The 26,263-nt window shown below is 38.1% G+C and overlaps 2 protein-coding genes across 6 annotated transcripts in view; one reads left to right on the top strand and one right to left on the bottom strand.

The window, feature by feature from the left end:
• The window catches only part of dnmt3bb.1 (DNA (cytosine-5-)-methyltransferase 3 beta, duplicate b.1), a 40,870-nt gene extending 26,342 nt beyond the window's left edge, over window positions 1-14,528 (bottom strand). For 4 of the 5 annotated variants that reach the window (XM_060893836.1, XM_060893840.1, XM_060893838.1 and 1 more), the window contains exons 1-2: window positions 14,319-14,528; window positions 9,378-9,482 (exon numbers count right to left, since the gene is read on the bottom strand). In XM_060893836.1, coding sequence (XP_060749819.1) covers window positions 9,378-9,437 — 60 coding nt within the window. In that variant the 5' untranslated portion in view covers window positions 9,438-9,482; window positions 14,319-14,528. Of the gene's footprint in view, window positions 1-9,377; window positions 9,483-14,243 lie in introns of all 5 variants that reach the window. The other variant, XM_060893837.1, reaches the window with a different exon arrangement.
• Window positions 14,529-15,153: 625 nt separating this feature from the next.
• Window positions 15,154-26,263, top strand: part of commd7 (COMM domain containing 7) — an 11,826-nt gene continuing 716 nt past the window's right edge. The window contains exons 1-7 of the mRNA XM_060894479.1: window positions 15,154-15,327; window positions 18,209-18,262; window positions 18,366-18,468; window positions 22,305-22,361; window positions 25,248-25,285; window positions 25,465-25,555; window positions 25,732-25,781. Of these exons, the coding sequence (XP_060750462.1) occupies window positions 15,244-15,327; window positions 18,209-18,262; window positions 18,366-18,468; window positions 22,305-22,361; window positions 25,248-25,285; window positions 25,465-25,555; window positions 25,732-25,781 (477 nt within the window). The 5' untranslated portion in view covers window positions 15,154-15,243. The remainder of the gene's footprint in view (window positions 15,328-18,208; window positions 18,263-18,365; window positions 18,469-22,304; window positions 22,362-25,247; window positions 25,286-25,464; window positions 25,556-25,731; window positions 25,782-26,263) is intronic.

Raw genomic sequence — 26,263 nt, 5'->3', positions numbered from 1 at the left:
GTACACATACCCAAAAACATAAAGAAGCATTAAGCATTTCCTATGAAGGAGCAGCCCAAAGTGTCTAAAAAATATATTTTTGCATTATATATCATGTTCGTAAATAGAGTCAAAAAATAAAGTCCATTAATTATTTAAATCTGTTTACTAATTCATATTTATTAGCTCGCTATTTTTCACCTAGATGTTAGCTGCTGTAGGAAAACAAAGCAGTATGCCCACAATCCGTATACTGTCGTAAAAAAAAAAAAAAGGAGTAGATTTTTTGTTTGATTGTTTTTTTTTCAGACAGCTCTGATGAAGTCTGTTCCTAAGGATCACTTTAACTGTTATACGAAACCCCACAAATGGTGAACGTCCATCAATGCTGTCAGGATCAGTCTGTTTCTCATATAAGAGGCTGTGCCAATTGTCAAAGGAGGAGAACTCTCACACCCTTTTTGACAACACCTAGCAGTATGCAACTTCCCTGACCTGTTTATCACAAAACAGTGTGATAGCTGGTTCCACACTAAAGCTTTATCAGTGGATTTTGGTTTTACACTTACACATAGGTGATTTCCCACACATAGGTGATACACTGTGTATACTGTGCACCTTTTCCAAAAAATCCATTTACTGACTGAGCTGAAAAAGTTGACAGAGAGAGAGAGGGGAGTGAAGGGGAGAGAGAGAGAGCGAGCAAGAGAGAGAGAACAAGAGAGCAACCTGAGGAACATTAATTAATAATAGTGAAAAAAAAAAAACAGATGGAGCTGGTAAACCATTCTCCTTTTTCATTAATGCTCAATGTTAATTACCTTAGAGGTTTGGTTACTAGCCAGTAGTTTCCAGCTGTAAAGAAACTAATGATGCGTGCTGTATTATTAGTCACATCATGCAAGTTAACAGCCCAGTTTGTCTGTTATCTGTCCACTGTTGTTACACACAAGCCTTAAAGAAGTATATACCTATGACCAATCATCGTTTCTAACTATTTTCAGTCATCAGCTCTCTATTCACTGGCTTCTAATAAAATGCTCATAAATGAAAATTGATATCAATTTCTTGTTGTCATAAGGCAAGACTTTTAATGCTCTTTTACTTGCCTCAGATTGTTTATGAATAAGAACCTTCTCTCACATATTAGCTGGAGCTAATATTCAACCACCGAAATGGTTGACATCATATTAGCAGTTTTGCTTCAATTGGAAGATTTGACTTTTCCGAAAGAGCCAAGTTTCCTACTATTCTATGTACAGTATATATTTATATAACATTTCACCTATCTAGCGGATATCATGGTTAGAAGGCCTGTATGATTTCAGTTTGCACTCATATGCTAACAGTTAACAGGTATATGGTCGGTGTGTTAGATATAAAGCTAATTAAAAACTTGAGATAAACCATTTTCAAAGAAGAATTCTGGATCAGTCATACGTCCTGGAATAGTATGAATTAAGGTGTAGGTTTAATGAGGTTTAAACTGTGTTTAATGAGGTTTAAAATGAGGTAGGTTTAATGAAGTTAGAAAACTGTTAGGTCTGTGCTTGTAGCATAATAATCTTAAATAACTAAATGTGTGTAGAAAATGAGTTTGGTTAACGGTTAAACTGAGCATGGGTTAGCGTGGGTTAGGGGGGTAGCTTGACCCAGACTACAAATGGCAGTGAAAGCCTTAAAGTTTTAGTGATATTTCTAACATCAATAATAACAACAATAATAGCAAATAAATTATGACAATAAAAAACACATTTTCTATGTAACCTCTATAAATTTATATTTACACTCTAAAACAAAATGCTAATAAAGGAACGATAACACATTAACTTTTTTCTAATTTTAGGCCATGAATTATTTACTATGATGGGAAAGGAAACGTACGCAGTGCTCAGTGCTCACAGAACTGAAGTGCTCTCAGGCACAACACGGTCTCTGAATGATCACTTCACTGCTCCATCGTTGCGGATATTGTAGTTTTCATGCCATTCCAGGCACCATACTTTCCTATTAATGACCACACTTACTGTTACTCACATGATTTCCACTCATACAGTGAAAGATACTGTTGAAATGCCACAGCTTGTGCACAGACACGAATGTGAAGTTGTTTTTCAAATCTTCACCACTAGGCGGTGAATGCATTGGGTTTTTGTAGGTGTCTGTGTGTCCATATAAGCGAGATTGAATTGCATGATATCGAAGAATGAGAGGTTGAATGTTTGTATGGACTGAGAAGAAATTATGATTGTAACCAGCAGATGAACTAAACCTTGGGTCTTTTTAATTGATCCAAGCAGGGCCAAAGTCCCATCAAGTTAAACATCAGAAACAGTTTGTCAAGAGATTTCTAAGCTTCTTTAATAGATTCATTTAATTTTGAGGCATATTTTCAGGGTACTTGAAGATTTTTCAAGACGCATGTTGTGACATCACAATGTGCAGTCAGACGAATTCCTGTTTGATTCACCTGAGTCAAGCACAAGTACTACTTTCATTGAAAGTAATTACATATATTTATTCACTACTAATAGTTTAGAAGAAAAACCTGTGCTTGCAATTTCACCATTTGAAATGGTTTTCCACATAAAAAACAGCTGTTTCAGCTGCAACAATTACAAAAAATACCTCTCCAAAATCCTTGAGGGACTTTTGATTGATGCGCTTGGCACTGAGCTGTTTATGTTCACATAAGCTACTTAAAATATAGGATGCTTCAGTACCGGTGAGGGAACAGCACAACTCATGAGTTTTTCTATTATATTCCCATCTATTGTTCTAGCTAGATACAATAAATACGTATTAATCACTAGTGTCTTTGTATAATTTTCATGAATAAATCAGTAGATTTAAAAATCATCATTGGTGGCTGTTACTACAGTAAATCACTGCGCAAAAAATAAGTCTTGATAAAGTGCAAAATAAGTCTGTATGTAAGTATGAATTTTATGTCAACTGCAATCAATAATATAAAAGATGCTAAAACATAAAACAAATATATAAAACATATTTCAGTGTTAAGATAGAAAGACCTGAGAGATAACATACCTCATTACAGGAGCAGGTAATAAAAAAAAACAAAGCATAACTATATACCTGGACCGTTTTCGACCTCCTACCTTAAAACATGGTGTTATGTAAAAAAGCAAAGATGCTCAAAGGGGCACTTTAAGGTTAAGTGGAGCTGGAGTTGTGTTGAGACTTGAAGATGGGACAGTAAGACCTGGACTGATTGTGGATCAGACTCTGTAATGCCCACTGACACCTGGTTCCAGAAACACAGTTGAAGATGTGTAAAGAGATTACAGGTTGTCTATCTTGCACATTAGTGGCCTTGTGTGCAGACATGCCTTAAGTGCATGCTCATTCAAAAGCTTTGAGAGGATGACCTTATGGGTCATCCTGAATGCGTTGATACAGATGTCCCCTCCAAGAATGTTTGACTATCATTTTTATTTTGTTGTTGTTGTTGTTGTTAAACGCTGAAGAAATTTAGGTTTGAGACCAAATGATGAATATAACTATACAATATATCAGATTTCGTTCTGATACTTTTGGCAGTGAGTGTATTTATACAAATATAATAGTGTATTGGTGTATGGGCTGTGCTGGTAAGAAACTTTTGGGTGATCTTTTGGCACCTTAATGACAGGTTAATGACTGGCATCATATAAAACGAAAGTCAATAGACGAAAAGAATTTAGGGCTGTTACTCAAGAGTGCGTGTTTGTGTTATGTGTGTGTGTGTGTGTGAACATCTCAACCTTGTGGGGTTATTTGCTCCCCATAATGGATTTTTTTTTAACAAGCACTGCATCTCCTTACAAGGTCCTTACAAGGTCCTCAGCTGCTGTTGCATTTCAGTAATTTTCTACTAGAATGACACTCATCGTTCACACCACACCTGTGCCGCATAGGTTCACACATCCTGCCAGCATTCATACACGTACTCACATGCTCTGTTAATGAGCATTTTGACACCTAACTGCACTAAGACAGACTGTTTATGTTGATTTAAAGACTGAAGTGAGAGAAACTTTTTAAGAACAAAACTCACAGGAACAATCACACAGGATTCTCTTGAAATGTAACTGAAAACAGTAATGACTGTATAAGTAAACATAAATACTATGTATGTGAGGTTAATATATGTACATAGATCTATACTATATGCCCAGGGGATTATGGATACCAGGCTCTCACACCCATATGTGCTTTCTGAATGTCTCATTTCAGATTCATTTGCCCCTTATCCCAAAGATGTTCGGTAGGGTTGAGATCAGGGCTCTTGGGCAGGCCACTCAAGTTTCTCTACACCAGCCTGGCAAACTATGTCTTCATGGAGGTCACCTTGTACACAGGGGCATTGTCATTCTGAACTGCGGGGCAGCAGGAACATGGTCATGTCTCAGCTGTGGTCGGAGAAGAGATGGATTAATCCAGAAGGTAACGCAAAATGATTATCATCTGTGTCTTATTACCACCAGTCTCTTTCAGGTACTCCCATAACCAGAGAGAGAGAAAAAATTGAGAGAGGGAGAGAGAGAGACAGAGAAAGAGAGAGAGAGAAAAGAAGAAGCATGTAATAATATAATATTGTTATTATAAATATTATATATTTAAATTTTTTTTATTAATTTGATAGCACACCAGATGCTAGTGATGGTTTGTCCCCTTTTGGGTGAATTTTGGAAAGTGCAATAAAACAATAAATAACTATAAACAATAAATAAATAACTGACGTTCCAGTGCACGGAAAACGTAATGCTAGAGCATACAAGACATTCTATACATCCGTGTGCTTCCAACATTGTGGCAATGTTTGGGGAAGACCCACGAGTGATATAGTCTCATCTGTTCTCAAACTTGCCCATATAGTGTATATACCTGTCTGTTTGAGATCAACACATCGCACACTTATGTACTGTTCTCTCCAATTCATTCATTCATTCATTTTCTACCACTTATCCGAACTACCTCGGGTCACGGGGAGCCTGTGCCTATCTCAGGCGTCATTGGGCATCAAGGCAGGATACACCCTGGACGGAGTGCCAACCCATCGCAGGGCACACACACACTCTCATTCACTCACGCAATCACACACTACGGACAATTTTCCAGAGATGCCAATCAACCTACCATGCATGTCTTTGGACCGGGGGAGGAAACCAGAGTACCCGGAGGAAACCCCCGAGGCACGGGGAGAACATGCAAACTCCACACACACAAGGTGGAGGCGGGAATCGAACCCCCAACCCTGGAGGTGTGAGGCGAACGTGCTAACCACTAAGCCACCGTGCCCCCCTTTCTATCCAATTATGTATTATAAATAAGTGTGTAGTGCATTACACTGAAAATTCCAAGAAGGAGAAATGCACTTAAAGAACCTGGATGATAAACTTGTGGAATGTTGAAGACTTAAATTAGTCCATTTGTGTGAAAAGAAATCGCTGTATTCTCCTAAAACTAGTGGGGTGGCATTATATGCATTTGACATCTCATCGACTGGGAAACGACTTATTCTTCCTGTTTGGTAAAATACCATTAGTGCTCCATTTGTGTCAACACTTCCCTTCTAAAACTCATACACTAAGCAGTACAAAACATATTGTGTTGTGTAAGTGCATAGTGTGTCGTTTGGAATACAGCTTTTGGCTGCTTTAATTTCTGCATCATCCAAAGAACTAGTCACAAGTCCTGTTATCCTGTTATCATTAGTTTGAGAAATAACAAACCTGTTCAGAAAATTTAGGATTACTCTTTTAGGTATTAACAACAGATTTCCTCACATTATGTCATCAACCGAGTGTTCTGTCAAACACTTGCTCCACATTATGCTGTTTAAATTCCCATCTTTAAAAATGAATGAATGAATGAATTAGTATAAAAGCAAAAAGCTGTGCGCTGGGTGAATTTCCATCTATTTGTAATTTATGCCAGTTATGAAATTATTTAGTTCTAATCTATATAATGAATGGAGCCATTCTAAAAAGGGCATAATTACATTTCTAATTTGAACGAATTTTGTATTTGGAAGTTTATAAAGCATTCATTCATTGTAAAGTTCTAAAATTCTTTCTGTCTGTCTTTCTTTCTTTCTTTCTTTCTTTCTTTCTAAAATGTTAGACTTGCTTTAGACCTGATAAAGAGTACAATTAATACAGTTTAATACATATATATGTATGTTCTATATTCCATGCCACACAAACGAACGCACACCAGATAGAGAGACAGACGAGGAGCAAGCAACAGATGGACAGGGAATGTGCTGGGATGTGTTAGTCATACAGGAAGGCAGAGAGAGGGTACAGTTGGATATTTCCCATTAGAGCAATTAATGGAAAAAAGAGACTTAAAAAAAAAGAAATCCCCTCCCTTTCTTACTCCCACTGCTCTCCCTTACTCTACATGAAAGGTCTGCTGTGTGGGTAAATGCCCCCTCTCTCCCCAGTATGCACCCGTTAACCCTGTAACCACACACACACACACACACACACACACACACACACACACACACACACACACACACACACACAGAGCAACCAAGAACACTCCCTAAATCCACATGCCACTGGATCTAGTCTTCTGCACACAAGAGTGATGTCTCCCTGTACCATGAGGGCAGACTGGGTTCCTAAAACTAAAAGTCAAAGGCAGTGATCAAAGAGAACACATTCAAAATACTATGAAAATAAAAACACTACAATGCATCCTTCTCATATTGCAGAACTAGATAAGACTTCAAAAACAGAAATGATCAGAAATATGTATTCCTGTATAGCTAAATCATTTTTAAACCTTCTTTAATAATGTTTTATACAGATGTTTTTGTTCAAAAAAATGATTATCACACTAAAACAAAGACTGTGAGACATAAAGTGAGGGAGCCAGAGTTTCTTTCCACAAGTACAGACCACAAGTGACAAAAACTATATAAAGAAATTAAATAAAGAAAGAATATTTTTACCAATGTTCTCTGCATACACTGACAAAAATAACCAACTAAATTATAATGTTGCTGTGCATCACGTTCATTTGAATGTGAAACCATATGATAAAGAAAATGAATGTGTTAAGGCATAACAGAGAAGCCCACACCCTACTGTTGCAAATTCAGACCCCATGATGCCATCCCGTGTCTATGGTTACAGCCTCTGTGGCCTGTCTCTCTGGGTGGGAGGGATGGCATACACTCTCTCCGCTTTCTGCAACACTAACCAATGGCTCATGTCACTGTGCTCAAGTATGCAGAATACGGCAGATAGAACTTTTTTCCAAATGTGTTATGCTACGTTCGTACGTACAGCGACTATCAGCGACAAAGCAAGCGGACGTTATTCATTTTCGGAGAGACTACATAAGTGGCAGCAACCGTCGGTGACTATATGTAGGTTTGTCCAGTGATGTGTGACAAATTTGAGAAGTTTAAGTTTAACTTAATGCAAATTTAGAGCAACTTTATGAAATGAAGATGCACGAGCGGTGACACAGATCACACCGGAGTACCCGGAGGAAACCCCCGAGGCACGGGGAGAGCATGCAAACTCCACACACACAAGGCGGAGGCGGGAATCGAACCCCCAACCCTGAAGAGTTCATGAAGAGTGTCAATAATGTTGACTTTTACTGTATTAATCTAGTCTGAAATATTATTTGTTGGTTTTAACTTCTGTACAAAAAAAACTGAATTACATTTCAAATGTATTTCAAATAAATAATTGATCTCTCTTAATAGTTTGCAACTCATCATTTTTTAGTATATTTATTTATTCATTTTACTCCCCTATTTTCTCCCTAATTCCCACACAACAGCCAGCTCGTCATCATTCAGCCACCAACTAGGGAGGGAAAAGCTAACAAGCGTGACGTGGTTTATCAAACCACGTCTTTGCACACTGCTGATTAAACTCCTTCTCAGGGCATCAATACACACATGAAGGAAAGATTATGTGACCTCTTCCACATACATGAACTCACAGTCCAATTCCGCACGCTCGGCTCCTGGTTAAACTATAGTCAGTTTTCAAACTCTCCTATCACTAAGGAGAACGTTTTGCTTTGGTGTCATTTGGAAGCCTTTTTTCTGGTAATTGATGAAATTAAAATAGTTCTTGCTACCGGACTCAAAGATTTTGGACCCTAGATTATCATCAAATCAATCATTCATTCCAAGTGTGTCTGTTGCCCATAGCTACACTCAAATGGGCATGCATGGTTGGACCACTCGCTGACCTGAATGTAATGAGCATTCATTAATATTGCCCACACAGCACAAAGAGCCCAGCTTCCCTTCAATGCACAGAAGGAAGATGCAGGAGTCTACACTCCCAGTGGTAAGAATAAACGAACAACCCTGAAGGCCACACAGATTCAGCCAGTGAGCGTTTTGGAAATGTTTACCCCAAACTCCTTTTAACATCTCTTGTCTACAGTAATATAGTAAATTCCTGCACTACGTCTGCTTGGGTTACTTCATCAGTCGAATTTTCAATCACTATCAACAATATAAACAAATGAATTCTTTTTTTTTTCACCACAAGTCTGATGTAGAACACTTTTAGCTTTCAGTATGAGACATTTTTACCTCCTTTTGGTTAACCTTACATACAATATTAAAGATTGAACATAATGCCTTCAAATTTTAAATGCTTATGGATAGAGAACATCTCAGAGAGTAGAAATGGGATTTATATCAACATTTAATTTAAAGATATAAACATTTTTGTGTTGTTTTTGGGTTCCTGGATCTCCTGGAATAGATTATCCCTAGTTAGGCTAAGTAAAAACAGAATTACTTATAAATGTCTATAAAATCTTTCATAAGTAGATTATAAAGCCCTGATAGTCAACTTTTATTTGAGCCATAAAACACCACTGTGGTGCCCCTAATTTATATAATTTTAATCATAATTTGACTGAAAGCATCAAGACTATTATCAGAGCACCATCATCCTTCATGTTTGCTTTGGCTCACTCTGGTATTCGTACACACTTGTTTTACTGTAGGTCAGTTAATGGAAACTAGCAGAATTGGTAGCGCTTATCATATGAACTCGCAATCCTGACAAATATTAGGATGAACAATTGTTTTTTGTTTTACCACGTGAGTCCTTCTGTAGATTTTTTGTGGGACTTAGCAATAGAAAATAGCACAAAAAACACGCACACACAGAAAGGATCGTGCAGGACATCAAAATTTAGGAGTGTGTGTGATTGAATGCTGCTGAATTCCAAATACCTACAGGGGACCCCTTGCAGGTCTATAACTCTACCTCACACTTCAATGCTGCACAGACATGCAACAAGAAATGGAAACCACTGCATTCACAATAGTGTGTGTATGTTTGCATGTGTTTGAGATATCGCTTATACTAGAGCTGAGGGTCACAATTTCTTACCGTGGCTGTCATCTTGTCGCTTTCTGCCATGATAGCGGAGGAATACTTATTGGATGGCATCACTGCTTGGGTAGTATCTCCTGCTCTGTTTTCTTGTCTGCTAAGCTGTAACAAAACCAAGTACATATAAATAACCTAATATGAATATTAATAAAAATCACAATAATATTATTATTATATATAATATAATTATTATATTATAAATAATATAATTATTGTTATTATTATTTTAATATGAATCATAATTTAACTAGTAGAAATAACCACAGTGCATTTAGTTTTCTCTAAACAAAGACGTTAACGCTTATTTTTAACGTTTAGTGCAAATGTAAATCTGCAACTTCAAGTTCAAAAATCATGATCTTATGTTCCAGAGGGTCTGAAGAACTTCTTTTGCGTGAGCTATCTAAAGGTAGCTAAATGTACAATGTGCCAAAGTACAATGTAAAAAGTGAAATCAATTACACAAAAACTAAACTTCTGCTAGAGCTTATTAAAAAAGGACTAATAACAGACAAGCACTTAAACCATAAGTGAATGAACTCCAAGTGGATTTTCTACAGGTATGTAGAGGTCACTAAGTCCATTGACCTTGAAAATACAAGTCCCCTCTAGGAATGTTAATGGTAATGATTGGCTTAGGTAAGGCGATCCTTAGATCAGCCTGTCTTATTTGAATGAACAGTACATAAAAATACCGTCTTCAATCCTACATTATTCATGCATGCTTGCCGGCAGACAGACATGACCTATCTACCGACTGAGGACATGAATAACAATTGACAGTGTAAACGGTTGTTTATACAAGCCTCTCGGATGAGTCTGGGTGGTGCTGATTTACTAAAACTGAATAACAATCATGCTGCCTCGTAAATACAACAAAGCTTACAACTCTTTCTAAACAAACAGAACGCTAGCCCCGCCGGCCTAGTATGGCGAGACATCAGGTATGTGATGGAGTGTCTTATGTTCGGGCAACATGGTTGGCTGGTGTGGTTGAAAGCATCAGATATTCTGACAGAACTTTAAGGAGCTGAAGTGTTGAAAGTGTTGAAAAATGTAACCTGGAAAGGTAAAGATGATGAAAAGCTGTTAAGCTTGTGTAAATATAAAAACAGTACGTGATTAGTGACTGTGTGAAACTTAAACTCGCATTTCTCCTCTGTCTATCACACATTGTCTTAAGCTGTCTTTCTTTTTGAACAGGAGCAAAGCTGTACAAACATGGCCACACTAGCTTTACCCCTGTTGGCGGCTCCAGACTTACATTCAACTTTCTCGTAACTACATACTTGTCTTAGTGACTGTAGTTACTATATGATCAAGAACGATGTTTAAAATGTGAACAAACCCTTATATACAGTTACAACAGGCAACACAAAGTATCCAGGTGCATCCTGTGTATAAATGCAATGTACACTGAGAAACTAATCATTTGTTTTCACTTGAACACACACACACAGCTTGAGCAGATGTACCTCATTACATCCCTCTGTATTCTGAGTTATGATGTTTAAGAGTTTTTTTTATGTGGTTCCATAAACACACATATGTGGTACAGGGCACACACACACACAAACACACACTCAGTGCAGGCCACACCAAGGGAGTGTCTGTGAAGGTGAATAAGTGAATGAATGAGACTGAATGTGAGAATACAAAGAAAGGCTACATCAAAGGTGAAAGCCTGAGCAAGGAGATTAGGGACTAAACCTAATGGGAGGGGGGTTTCTGTATTTGTAGTGTTTGTGTGAGTGTGAGAGACTGAGAGAGATGGAGTAAAAGAACATAAGAGAAATATATGAGAAACAGTGAATTAGAGGGAAAGAACCAACTTGTTCAGTATGACTGATCAAATTCTTTTGGGAAATGATTCATTTTAAGGCCATCAATAATATTTTAACTCAATTGGCTATCTGGAAAACAAGCTATCTCATTCATTCATTCATCTTCTACCTCGGGTCACGGGGAGCCTGTGCCTATCTCAGGCGTCATTGGGCATCAAGGCAGGATACACCCTGGACGGAGTGCCAACCCATAGCAGGGCACACACACACACACACACACTCTCATTCACACACTACGGACAATTTTCCAGAGATGCTAATCAACCTACCATGCATGTCTTTGGACCGGGGGAGGAAACCGGAGTACCCGGAGGTAACCCCCGAGGCACGGGGAGAACATGCAAACTCCACACACACAAGGTGGAGGCGGGAATTGAACCCCGACCCTGGAGGTGTGAGGCGAACGTGCTAACCACTAAGCCACCGTGCCCCCCACAAGCTATCTCTAAAAGCATAAAATATTTACTCTCATAAAGCTTCTGGACATCTCCAGAATATATCACTGTAAACCAAGATATTTAATCTTTAAAAACTTCAGTAAACCACTGAATCAAAATTTCAACACCTCATTAGATGTGATTGTCAACCTTTGAAAAACAGGAAAATACTAAAGTGCATTCCATAATTTCTTCTCAATTACATGATACCTAATCCAGTCCCTACCTGCCCAGAGAACTCCACAGAAAGGCAGTTCATTTGTGTTCATTTGTGTGCATTTGTGTTCCCAGACATACTGTTTTCTACCTTAACCATGTTTTAGTTCATATTCATTTATTAAGTTTCTTTGAATCACATCTAGAATGAGAAAATGTAGGAACGACCGAAAGGACCTTTTCTTGATGAATGGCATCAGACTCTGGTCGTGAAGGGGCTATAGCACTCTAGTATGTAGTATTCTACCTCATTTACCACAATATATTAAATTGCACAGGTAATTACCAGGGCTCTGTTTGAAGTGTTACAATATGAAACCTCTGTAGGCATGTCGTTTTCAAGACCTCAGTCTGATAGTGAAAATCTTCTCCTACCATTTCTCAAAAGCATATTAGTAGGTCTGTTGGCTTCTCTTAATATCCTCTAGGCATGAACAATTGTATGAATTTGTGTGTGTTCTGTAATGGACACTGATCGCATACAGAGTGTATTTCTACCTCATGCTAAGACCAAAAGTTACAGAATGAATGAATGAGTGAATTACTGAAATTTAAGGCTGTGGTGTAGTTTTGTGGTGTATTTTTTTTCACCAAAGTTTATTTAGCGACAGCATGTTTTTACAACCCCATGTTTTTAATAGCCGATTTGAAATAGCAGCAAATGGTGGTCAAGCTTTAGAATTAATTACATGTCTGGCCAAGTTGATTTGTTTAGGTATGATGATTTGGCATAATACTACATCATCATCAAAATGTTTTCACATATTGTTTTTCTTATTTACATAAGAATGGTTTGCGATATTGTATTACTGAAAAAAAAAAGTAATGAATGATAGTCAAAACATGTCATCCACCATTGCCAGCGGTTCTCTTTGTTGGTAGATCTGGTGACATTTTAGACCCCTTTAGCAACTTTGTTTATTTTAAAAAGAGACTGGCACTATTGTTTCTCAATGATTAATGTCTGATCACCACTGATTCAAACAACCAACTGTTCACCTTTGTTGTTTTTCCCACCTGTGCACTTCATTATACTTCGTTTTATACTCTGCTATCGGCAATATTTACAATTAATAAACACAAATATATTTGAAAAAATCCCAAAGTCTATGAATTGTAAATATTGTGTAGTTACTACTTTATCAATTTACAAATCTTTAAATCTTTACAGAAATTAAAGTTAATATGTTGTGCCATTACCAAAGTTTTTCTTTCTATTTTGATAAATATATTCTATACTGAGGGACGGTATTCCTACTTCAGGCACGTTTTGTTATGCAAATGAGCACGATAATGATATGAATATGCAAATTGGCTCATGGCGTCCTCTCGTGGCTTCCAGCGACTTTTATGAGCACGCGCTGTCTTTCCCATGAACAGACTTAACGCCGCTGTGTCCTGCACTAATCAACACGGCACGTGCACACCACTGTAACAATAAAACATCATCTTATAGCGTTATAATGTCGTAATAAGCCTGTTTTGGAATAGATGCTAATTATGGACTTATTATGCGGTGTAAGAGGAAACCAGTGACTCGTTATATATCAATAACAGTATATTTGTGTGTATACATGTATATATTAATATGTTCATATTCCTGCGCGAGGGACTGGAAACGCTCTCGCGCGCAGTCACCAAAACTCCAATTAAACGCGAGATATAGTTGTTAAAACGTGACAAAACACTCAGGAACAGAAAGTGTGTCGACACATTTTCACAGACTTTTCCCTGACTGCATGTTGTATTCTTACACAGACAGGTGGGTTTCCCATGTTCTGAACTTTTCATTCGCCGCAACGTGAACAAAACTGAAGCCAAAGCAACACGCAACTCGATCTGGATTGCAACAGAACAGCGATTATATCTGCAAACGTCAGCACGCGCTTCCTGTGTGCTCTGAGAAAAAAAAAAAGGCTCTTAGAAATAGCTATTTGGTTTCGATAAAGGATTTCAGCACTGAATATCCAACTAGCACAAAAACAAAAAAAAAGTAGTGAAGCCGAATCCAAAATCTCAGCAATCATTATTAAACTGTAACTGTAATGTCGACCATGAAATTTCTGGGCCGTGTGTGATACACATGCAACAGAGGAACTTGGCGCAACAAAGCGTCTAAAAGAAATTCCACCTATGATACAACGTGTTATAATCGATTAATACGTTTTATGCAAAGAAAAAAATGAACATATGTTCCAGTTTACATGTATATCCCACTTACATAATCGTTCTTTACAAACTCCTAGCGTGTGATTCGTGTGTTTTTGTTTTGTTTTTTGCCATGAAAAAAAAGAGTTTTTTTTATTGCTGTTTAATTTGCATCATGAACTAAGAACAAAAGGGTGTAATATGCAGGTGAGATGTACCTTGGCACGTGCAGTCAGAACTCTCAGCGAGCGCGCGCTCCGAGCAGCTCCATGCAGAAGAGGAATGAAACTTACCTGTTGCAGGAATCCTGGTGTTGAAAGCGCGGGACAACACGACACTGACAAATCCTTTATGGTACTTCTGAGGTTACCAAGCCGTCGCGGTGAGTCACACTTCACCTCGATCTCACCCACGCATTTAAACCCTTGGGGCAAATATGTAAATCTGGTCTCGTTCTTGCTCTGTGGCTGCTGCAGTGGTCAGGCGTGACTTATTTCCCGGGTCTCGAATCACACCAATGCAAAACGAAAGGCATATTTACCTTATCAGCACGTCTTTCTTTCTTGTAACACGCACCTGTCATTACTGTGTTTATGGACTCTTTATTAAAAGTTATTTATTATTATTATTATTATTATTATTATTATTATTATTATTATTATTATTATTATTATTTTATTTTTTTGCATAGTGCTATTTTGCATAATGCTAGTGAGTTTCCACCATTGTAACACAATTTAAAAAAGCCATGCTTCATGTTTCATGGCAGGATCAGGATCATGTTTTCTAAAATAGTCATTATTATTTTAACTGTATTTACTGTTAGAAGTGTGACAAATGTATTCCATAGGCCTAAATATTTAATAAATAAAATAACATATTTTTTTGCAATAGAATAAAACACATTTAATAAATAAAATGTGTAGGTGGCGACATTTCCGTTGTAGAAAACTATGTATTAAAATGGAAATATGTTAAACTGTCATTTTTTTCCATTTGCTTGCAATACACTGGATGTTTATCGTAATGCATGAAAACCTACTTTGAATAAACTTTTTAATTAAAATTTTACGCTCACGCCAAACCACAGAACACGTTGTGCGACAATGTCGAAAGTGCTGAAGTGAATCTTAAGCTTCTTGTTCTGGGCGGAAATGTGGAAGTAGATGTGAAGCTTAGTAACGGTTTGTTACTGGATAAAGAAACTCTACTGAGATCATGTTGCAGTTGCATTTTACTAAAGAAACTCTGCCCGACAATGTCAGCAGTGATTTTCAGACCTTGAATAAATTCAATGAGCAGGTAAGGATTCAGTATCCAAATTACACAAGGGATGTTTTTGTCTAAGGCTAAGCAGCTAGCATCTGAACCGTGTTGTTATCAACCGCACAAATGCCTCAGTTTAAAGCTGTACAAGGCTTGATGAATTAGAACAGCATAGCATTTTTAGGATCGAAACTGTGCTAATGTAGCAAAAATGCTACAATGCTATCTAAATTGTAACTGAAAGTAATTTTACGGGTATCATGAAATGCACATTTACGTTAAAACAACAGCTAAAATGCATTTAACCTCCAGTTTCATGTAACGGACAGAAGCTTTATCTAAACTTTAGAGCAGGAGAGAACTGAAGAGTTATGGCTCTAGTTTAAGCTCCAATGTGTGTATTTACATCCTTCTGTCAGTAGTTTATCATCAGAATTGGCACTAATTCTAACAGATTTTGATGATCGAGCCATTAGGAGAAACATTTTACCATCACTAAGTTTCTACTCCTCAACATTCAACTTTCAAAAATAATCCCTTCTTGATACCAGTGTTAGTGAAAAGCATTCATGCTAATATTTTCAGCATCTGTGAAAATATTCTTCACACAAGTCTAACATTATTATTCTCAATGAACCAGGTCATTGGTTCGAATCCCAGATCCAACAAGTTGCACTACATGGCCGCTGAGCAAGGCCCTTAACCCTCAATTGCTCAGATGTATAAACTGAAATAAAAATGTAAGTCACTCTGGATAAGAATGTCTGCTAAATGCTGTAAATGTAAATTTGATTTGAATTGAATTGAATTGAGGGGGGCACAGTGGCTTAGTGGTTAGCACGTTCGCCTCACACCTCCAGGGTCGGGGTTCGATTCCCGCCTCCACCTTGTGTGTGTGGAGTTTGCATGTTCTCCCCGTGCCTCGGGGGTTTCCTCCGGGTACTCCGGTTTCCTCCCCCGGTCCACAGACATGCATGGTAGGTTGATTGGCATCTCTGGAAAATTGTCCGTAGTGTGTGATTGCGTGAGTGAATGAGAGTGTGTGTGTGCCCTGCGATGGGTTGGCACTCCGTCCAGGGTGTATCCTGCCTTGATGCCCGATGACGCCTGAGATAGGCACAGGCTCCCCGTGACACGAGGTAGTTCGGATAAGCGGTAGAAAATGAATGAATGAATGAATTGAATTGAACGTGAAGAATGAAGAATAAAACCCAACAGGGCAAAAAAAAAAACAAAAACAAAAAAAAACACATACCAGACATTGATAATTGTAGAATAATAGCAGCCCAAAGTGGCTTTTGTTGATTTGCTAATTATAATTTGTAACTCATTAACAAAAAGCAGGATGCGTTTTAACAGGTACTTCTTACTTTTATCCTAGTTTCTGTTATTCTGAGTATTACTTACATGAACACAGTTTTTTCTTCTCTGTCTTGAAGTTAATAAAACAAACAAAAAAAACAAACAAAACACATAATAAAGTTTTCTCCATCCTGAAGACCCTAATGTAATAAATCTTACTGTTACAAAGCACCCAAGACTATTTCTATAAATGTTGATTATAGGTATCTTAACAGAAAATCTCTATTTAAAAAAAATATGATGATTCTATACTTTATATAATTCTTATACTCTACAAGTATATGATTTCTCTGTGACCAAGCTTTTACTATAGAAACAATCAAGCATTAGAATGATGTTAATAGAAGCATCATTAGGATTACAACCCACACTACTAACAGAGCTGCTGTTATAGATACTGGTATCACCTTGTGACCAATCAGGTGTGAGAATTTAACAGTGCTGTGGTACAATCACTAAGCAACAGTTAGTTTTGATCCACTAATTTGATTGGATGTGCATTGTTCCGAGTGTGCTTATATTTAGTGTAATCACACAGGGACGTTTGTATCACAGTGCTCGTCTGTGTAAATCACAGAAAATTTTAATTCTATCACTAGGTTCCTGAAATGGTTATTACAGATAGACAATTAGCAACATAACCAGGGATTCATAAATCCATAGCGGTACAACAGAATTAGTAAATATTATTTAGATTCCTCATTATTCACATCTGATTATCTGATAATAATTTGCCTGATACATTGACCTTTCAGTCAGTTGCTGTTTTGGGCAAATCATTACAATGCCTCATATACAGTAACTGCTGCTGTTATATTAAGTGTTCATTCCAGTATTTCTGATCATGTACTATATAATATACACTATGTACACTGGCCAGCGCTGCTTTTGTGTATTGTCTTTTGTGTAATGTCTTGTTTTGTTTGTTTGCACTGTCTCTTTGTCTTGCACTGTTTGTGCCATGTTGCACAGATGCACTTTATGTGGCTAAGACTAACTTAAATCCTTAGCTCTGTGTTGTTTTATGTAGCTCTGTCTCTGTTCTGTGTAGCATCACAGTCCTGGAGAAACGTCTCATTTCACTGTGTACTGCGTCAGCTATATATGGTCGAAATGACAATAAAAGCTTCTTAACTTGATTTGAGAATCCCATATGTTTCATCTTATTGTTTACTTGATATAACTGTCACAGTCTAAAGTTCAGCAGGAAAAAAGTTAATAGCCACCCAGAGAGTAACGTTGCAACATTTTCTTTTTACTGCTTTTCCTCACAGTTGCATACTTTGATCAGATCAAAACTTTAAAGTTTATTTAAGTGAATTAGAGAATGGAATATTTATATAATAATAATAATAATAATAATAATAATAATAATCATCATCATCATCATCTGTCTAGGTGGTTATTTAGTAATATATTTAATTGTTATCAGGCTTGTCAGTTGTCTGTACTTTATTAGTTGAAGATACCATTTTAATCTTTGATGTGTGTGTGTGTGTGTGTCAGTCAGTAGCTGATCATTGTGTTGTGTGACCATATTTTCTGCAATTTACAGCAATTTCTGAGCTTGACTGATTTATTGTACCAGTTTCTGTTGGAGCCTAAAGAGGTGAGTAAACCCTTCCTGTATAATATAGCTTTCGGTGCACTTACTATTCTGCATTGTGTGAGATTAAACCTTGACAGTCGTGTTTGTGTGTGCGTTTGTGCAGTCGGAGCAATTTCTTGCCCAGCTGTGTGAATTTGCAGGAGAGAATGGCATGGCAGCAGGTCCACTTCGAGGCTTAATGAAGAGTATTCTTCTGCTTCCACATGGTAATCCCAAAACACAAAATGAATTTGTATTCTGAGCAGTAACTTGCAGTTGAATTCTCCTGCTGGGTTATATTGGTGTGAACATGCAGTGGTACTACCCACAGTACTACGGTCTGTATTATTTGTTTGCCGTTAGTAGCTACACAGAGGTGTATTTTGGTCATTCGTAGGGTTAAACACTCAACAAACAAAATGAGCGCAAACTATAATTTCTAAGAGCTGATCATGTCTTGCTGTTTTTGAACCTTTTACAAAACTTCTATGGAGCATTTGGTTTTCTGTTGTGAACCCAGATCTCTCTCACATCTTTCTCACATGTGTTTAAATGTGAGCTAATGGAGTTGGATTAAAGGCTCATCATAAATGTTCCTTTGAGATTTATGGAAAGTAGCTTTGCACCCAGAAAGCTTATTTCTTCAACCCAATACATTTTGTTTAATTGTGTCAGTAGTAACACATTTATAATTATATAATAATTCAGCACTGACAGTTTGTGCTGTGTTTGTATTTACTTACCGTATTTTCCGCACTATAAAGCGCACCGAATTATAAGGCGCAGTCTCAATTACAGGGTCTATTTCTGTACTTAACCCATACATAAGGCGCACTGTATTATAAGGCACATGCTAAAACGTACGGTCTACAAAAAAGGCAACGGAAGCAAAACAGAGTTTAGTTGAACTTTATTCAACTTTATTCTATTTAACAATACACACACACTATTTTTTAATCAATCTTCTCCCACAAATCCATCAAAGTCATCTACTGTGTCTTCTTAACTTGGCGCAATTTTCTTGCTTTCTCCACTTCCGAACCATAGATTCATTGATGTTGAATTCTTTCGCAGCTGCTCTATTCCCATTTACAACCGCGTAACTGATAGCCTGTAGTTTGAATTGTGCCTCGTAAGCATGTCACTTCACTGGTGCCATTTTCGGGGGTCCTTAAACAAACAAATGTTCTTCTTCTACTTCTGATTTTAATTCGGCGGATGGCAAACCAACTTAAGGTGCATTTACCACCACCTACTGGACTGGAGTGTGGAGCGCATAATGGTTAGGCAGAAACAAATGTTGTTTTGCAACATACCGGTAGTATACCTACCGGAGGCGTGGCGGAGGTAAGCGCACGTACTATACGTATTACGTAATGTTCTCTGATTGGTTTATCGCTGCCAGCGTACGTAGTGTATGTATTACGTCCCTGTGTCAGCGGGAAATGGTCGGACAGTCAATCTAGCGGAGTGCTTACCAAAGTCGCACAACAACATTTTTACAGATTTTTGGAACTCAGTGCAAACATAAGGCGCACCGGATTATTAGGTGCACGGCCGTTTTTTGAGAAAATTTAAGGCTCTTAGATGCGCCTTATAGTGCGGAAAATACTGTACGTACGTACTTACTACGGTCTTAGTAAGAAAGCATTAAAACAAAGCTCCAGGACCCCATGAATAAAGGATGTCCCAGTCAGTGTGAACTGAAAATATGACACTATTCACCATCTGCTTCTTTGCACATAATGACATTACATCTTGTTATGCCTGGTCTATAATTTTACCCAGTAAACCCCTACAAAGCACTATATTAGAAACATCTGTTCACCTACTTATCCATTCAATTATTTAATCAGCCAGTCATGTGCAATGCAGGCCAGCAGCTTCGGTTAACGTTCTCATCGACCATCAGAATGGTCTTTGTCTGATCTTCATCTGTCTGGTTAAGTTGTGTCCAGTGAAGCTGACAGGAGTGGAACCAATGCAGTCTTATGCTGTTGTAGCCGTCTAACACAAGGTTTGATGTTTTGTGTGTTCTGTAATGCTTTTCTGTTCACTACAGTTGTAAAGAATGGTTATTTGAGGTTCTATATCCTTCCTCTTGGCTTGACCAATCTGACCATTTTGATCTGGATGCTCTCATCAATAAGGAATTTCCACCAACAGAACTGTGACTCACTTTTTTGTTTTTTGCAACATTTTGCAAACTTTCGAGACGGTTGTGTGTGAAATTCCCAGGAGATCATCAGTTTCTGAATGACTTCTGGTGTCAACAACCACAGTCACTGAGATCACTTTTTTCTGTTCTGATGTATGATGTGAACATTAACTGAAGTGCTTGATCTGTATCTGCATGATTTTATACATTGTGCTGCTGTCCTTTAAATGAGCTGATTAGATAACTGCTTGAATAATTAGGTGTATAGTAATTGTAATAAAGTGCTTAGGGAGTGGGAATGAACTGTACATGTTTACTGCCACACTCTTATTGTACTACACTCCACCTACCATAATTGTACCTGTAATATACAATATGTGGCCAAAACAATGAAAAAAAACCCGACTTGATCGTCATACCCATATGTGGACCTTCCCCAAAATGTTGCCACACACATAAGATGTCTTTGCTTGCTCAAGCATTAAGGATGCCTTGTGCACAAAAAAACGCATGAAGACATGTTTTGCAAGGCTGGTGTAGAAGAACTCGAGTGGCCTGAACAGAGCCCTCACCTCAACACAAAGGAATACAATTAGGATGAATTGGAACACCGACTGAGCACCAGACTGGGATGTTCAAAAAATGTTTGTCATGTGCATTTGATGATCAGGTCTCCACATCCTTTTGGCTATATAGTGTATACATGAACTCTTAAATCTTGAATGAAATGTTTTACTCAACACAGAAGCATGGTTCTGTTTTCTGTGTGCCAGCTTCAGGAAAACAATATAAACCTATAGGGAAAAAAAAAGGAATTAAATAGCATTAATGAGTGTGGAAATCACAACCGTATGTGCTGCAGCTTCACAAGATGTCATTACGCCAAAGATGTATTAAGACAAATAAATCACCACTGGCTTTGTAGATTTTTACTGCTGTGGTGAAACCAGATTCATAAATTGAAGCTGTTTTCTCCGGTTTTTCATATATAGCCTTTTACCAAACTTCCTATCATTACCTGGTTCTAGTTTAGTTTATGCTTTTGTTACAGTTTTTACAGTGAGTTATGATCATCTAAGCTGTGCTTTTGACCACAGGTAGAGAACGGTTTCACGCTTGTAATTTAGAAGTGGAGTTAGCACAAAATTGACCTAGGGATATGAAAGCTGAAGCAAGATTGGCACCGCTTTTGTTCGTACTGCAGCGTTAACCTCACATTGAGGTGCCTAACATGTAGAGTGTGAAACGATGCAGTGTGAGAACATTATAGCCAGATACTTAGCAACAGACACCCAGTCAAACAATGAACAGCATGAAATAAAAGCATGGAACTGTTTGGAAAAAGTGGAAGCTGGATATTAACAAACTGGTCAATTGTGTGACAAATTTAAAAAGGTCCAAAAGATTACAACCTGAAAGATAACAATGCCAGCTTGGGTACAGAACAGCAGACATGTCCTTCTTTAGATTTAAGACACAAATTCATTGGTCAAGTGTTGAGCCTGTGTGTTTCTCTGATGCAAAAGCACAGGACAAAGCAGTATTTAAAGCGGTCACATGCTGTATTTATCCAGTCCTGGTGGGTGTTACTGCAAACATGCAGTTTAGATCCTTAACAAGGATTCAGAAGGTGTCAGAAGAGGATTCAGAAGAAACGTCAGATTCAGAAAACCTAGGATTGTTTTTTACCCCAGGCAAAATATGAGCAGTTTAAAATCTGTAAACAGATAACCAAGGATTCTGTTTACCCAGGGTGGTACCTTATTGGTCACAAATTACATAAACATATGGAAAGAGCTTTTATACTGACTATAATGGGACTGTAGGTATTTTGCATTGTGGCAGTACACCATCCAAATGTGTGTAATAAATGAAAAAAGAAAAATTATGATCTCTGTGTTTCAGGTGCAATGAAGAAGAACCTGACAGCTGAGCAGGTGAAAGAGGACTTGCTCTCACTTGGTATGATTTTTTTCCCACTATTCAATCATTGGTGTGAATGCCACATTAATTGGCGGTTTAAATAGTTTGCATGAGAATTCACTCCCCTTGAATGTTTCACACATTCTGAAGTGTACTTATTTACGAATGTACAAATATATATATATATACACAGTCAGGTCCATAAATATTGGGACATCGACACAACTTTTTCATTTTTGGCTCTATACACCACCACAATGGATTTGAAATGAAATGAACAAGTTGTGCTTTTACTGCAGACTGTCAGCTTTAATTTGATGGCATTTACATCCAAATCAGGTGAACGGTGTAGGAATTACAACAGTTTGCATATGTGCCTCCCACTTGTTAAGGGACCAAAAGTAATGGGACAGAATAATAATCATAAATCAAACTTTCACTTTTTTAATACTTGGTTGCAAATCCTTTACAGTCAATTACAGCCTGAAGTCTGGAACACATAGACATCACCAGACGCTGGGTTTCATCCCTGGTGATGCTCTGCCAGGCCTCTACTGCAACTGTCTTCAGTTCCTGCTTGTTCTTGGGGCATTTTCCCTTCAGTTTTGTCTTCAGCAAGTGAAATGCATGCTCAATCGGATTCAGGTCAGGTGATTGACTTGGCCATTGCATAACATTCCACTTTTTTCCCTTAAAAAAACTCTTTGGTTGCTTTTGCAGTATGCTTTGGGTCATTGTCCATCTGCACTGTGAAGTGCCGTCCTGTTGAGAACACCCTTCACAACAGTTGGCCAGATCAAGAACACTCTCCAGGAGGTAGGTGTATGTGTGTCAAAGTCAACAATCAAGAGAAGACTTCACCAGCGTGAATACAGAGGGTTCACCACAAGATGTAAACCATTGGTGAGCCTCAAAAACAGGAAGGCCAGATTAGAGTTTGCCAAACAACATCTAAAAAAGCCTCCACAGTTCTGGAACAACATCCTATGGACAGATGAGACCAAGATCAACTTGTACCAGAGTGATGGGAAGAGAAGGAAAGGAACTGCTCATGATCCTAAGCATACCACCTCATCAGTGAAGCATGGTGGTGGTAGTGACATGGCGTGGGCATGTATGACTGCCAATGGAACTGGTTCTCTTGTATTTATTGATGATGTGACTGCTGACAAAAGCAGAAGAATGAATTCTGAAGTGATCCGGGCAATATTATCTGCTCATATTCAGCCAAATGCTTCAGAATTCATTGGATGGCGCTTCACAGTGCAGATGGACAATGACCCAAAGCATACTGCAAAAGCAACCAAAGAGTTTTTTAAGGGAAAAAAGTGGAATGTTATGCAATGGCCAAGTCAATCATCTGACCTGAATCCGATTGAGCATGCATTTCACTTGCTGAAGACAAAACTGAAGGGAAAATGCCCCAAGAACAAGCAGGAACTGAAGACAGTTGCAGTAGAGGCCTGGCAGAGCATCACCAGGGATGAAACCCAGCGCCTGGTGATGTCTGTGTGTTCCAGACTTCAGGCTGTAATTGACTGTAAAGGATTTGCAACCAAGTATTACAAAAGTGAAAGTTTGATTTATGATTATTATTCTGTCCCATTACTTTTGGTCCCTTAACAAGTGGGAGGCACATATGCAAACTGTTGTAATTCCTACACCGTTCACCTGATTTGGATTTAAATGCCATCAAATTAAAGCTGACAGTCTGCAGTTAAAGCACAACTTGTTCGTTTCATTTCTAATCCATTGTGGTGGTGTATAGAGCCAAAAATGTTAGAATTGTGTCGATGTCCCAATATTTATGGACCTGACTAATAATTGAAAGAAAATGTCACAACTGTGGACTAAATAAGGAAGGCGTTAGTCAGAGAATGAAGAACTTTGTACAAACAAAAACGGGGCATTCCACAAAGCTGGGTTTTCATGGAAGAATGGTTAAGGAAGAGTGATTGTAGCACTTTAAGAAATCCTGTTTGGAGTTTGCCAAAAGACATGTTAGGCAACCCAACAAATGTGTTAAAATATCCTTTCTTCTGAAGAGAGCAGAATTTACCTTGGTCCTTGCACTAAATGGTATGTTTATACAGAACACTAGCTCCCGGAGAGCACCATCTCAGCAGTGAAGCATGCTGGTGGCATCACCATGTTTTTGGGATGAGGAGAGATGGATGGGGACAAATACATGGCAACTCCAGAGTACAATCTGTTCCGGTCTGTAAAGGGCTTGAAAATGGGACAGAGCTTCACCTTCCAACATGACAATGAATCTATTGAACCCTAATGAATCTGCCACTGGTACTTTGGAGTGGTTCAAAATGAATGACCTGAACGGCTCAGTCAAAGCTCCGACCTCAATCAGATAGAAAATTTACAGCAAAAATCTGAAAATTACTATTCACCAAACATCTCTGAGCAATTTTGCCAGATAGGATGGCTAAAAATATCAAGATCCATAAGCTGATAAACACTCATCTCAGATGACTTGCAGCTAAAACATCAGGCAATTAAATTAAGGAATAGAAGCCTTTATTATCACCACATATACATTACAGAACAGTGGCATTCTTTCTTCACCTATCCCGGGTCGAAGCGTAGGGGCAGCTATGATGCAGTGCCCCTGGATCAGGGATGGTTAAGGGCCTTGTTCGATTGCACGACTGTGGCAGCTTGGCAATGCTGGGACTTGAACCCGACTTTCCGATCAACAACCCAGGGCCTTAACCACTCGAGTCAATACGAGAAACACCTTCTAGCATCTTAAAACATTAGATGAAATGGAAAACTGAAAGGCAAAATGAGGTCTATTTCAGTTCCAGGTTGCAAAACTACAGCATATAGAAAACTTTAAGGTGAGTGAATACTTATGCAGTCACTGTAGATTAAATAATGCTAATTTCTGTTCCCTGTGTCATTGTGTAGGTTTGACTGAAGACAAAGCCAGCCACTTCTCTGATCAGGTAAATAAATCATCTACAAAGAAACATTGCGCCACATTGTCTTTACATGCCATCACTAAGATAGTTTGCTTTTTCTATATTTAGACTGTTGTATAAATGTATGACTGTGTTTCACGCATCATGGGACACATTTCTATTCAAATATAATGTATGGGTTGTATGCATGTTTCATGTCCTAGTGGAGGATTCACTACCCCATGTTGTCCAGACTGGCAGTTGCACAGACACTGATGGTCAACCAGCTGGTGGATATGGAATGGAAATTTGGTGGTAATTAATTATCGATTTTTGGACAGAATGTAACATGCTGTTCTTTTCTGTATGATATGTGGTGCTTGGTTTCCGAATCTTTGTCCTTTTATCAGATTTCTGTACACACAGTTCTTACTACAAATAATGAGCTGAGATGTAACGACTACTTCTAAAACCATTTCCTACCTTTGTAGTTACTGTAGGGACAAGTGAACTACAGAAGGCCGGAAACATCTTCTTGCAGGTAATTAATCATACATGATTTAGAACCCAGCACTGAAAAGAGACACACTGTAATGAACTCTGTTGACCACTTAAATAAAGAGTCGCTTACAAAAGTCAAAAGAAACACTGGGCCTCGTCCTGTGTGAAGCACAGAAGAAGAAAAGGTATGCACAGTGCAAAGGACAAAGAGAGCACTAGCTCTTATCACTGTCTCTGTTAGAATAGCCTTCTCTCTCTCTCTCCCAGCCCTGAAGACACACATATTACAAAATGTTTTTTTTATGTGATTGATCACATCACAGGATGCTTTGTTGTCATTTTTTCAGAACAGTTTTTCAACTGCAAGTCACTCTTCAGCCTACCCGAATAAATATCCTACCACCTCCACACACAAAGCTGACACACACGATTGATGGCCTAAGGGCTTGCTTTTTAACACTATATATTATAGCCATGAAGCCTGAGCTCAGTAAGCATGATGTCAAACTGTTTACAGGTTTA

Source organism: Tachysurus vachellii, chromosome 19 (assembly GCF_030014155.1).
Source record: "Tachysurus vachellii isolate PV-2020 chromosome 19, HZAU_Pvac_v1, whole genome shotgun sequence".
In the NCBI taxonomy this organism is placed as follows: Eukaryota; Metazoa; Chordata; class Actinopteri; order Siluriformes; family Bagridae; genus Tachysurus; species Tachysurus vachellii.
The sequence above is the reverse complement of the archived record's forward strand: the minus strand, read 5'-3'. Positions and strand labels throughout refer to the sequence as shown.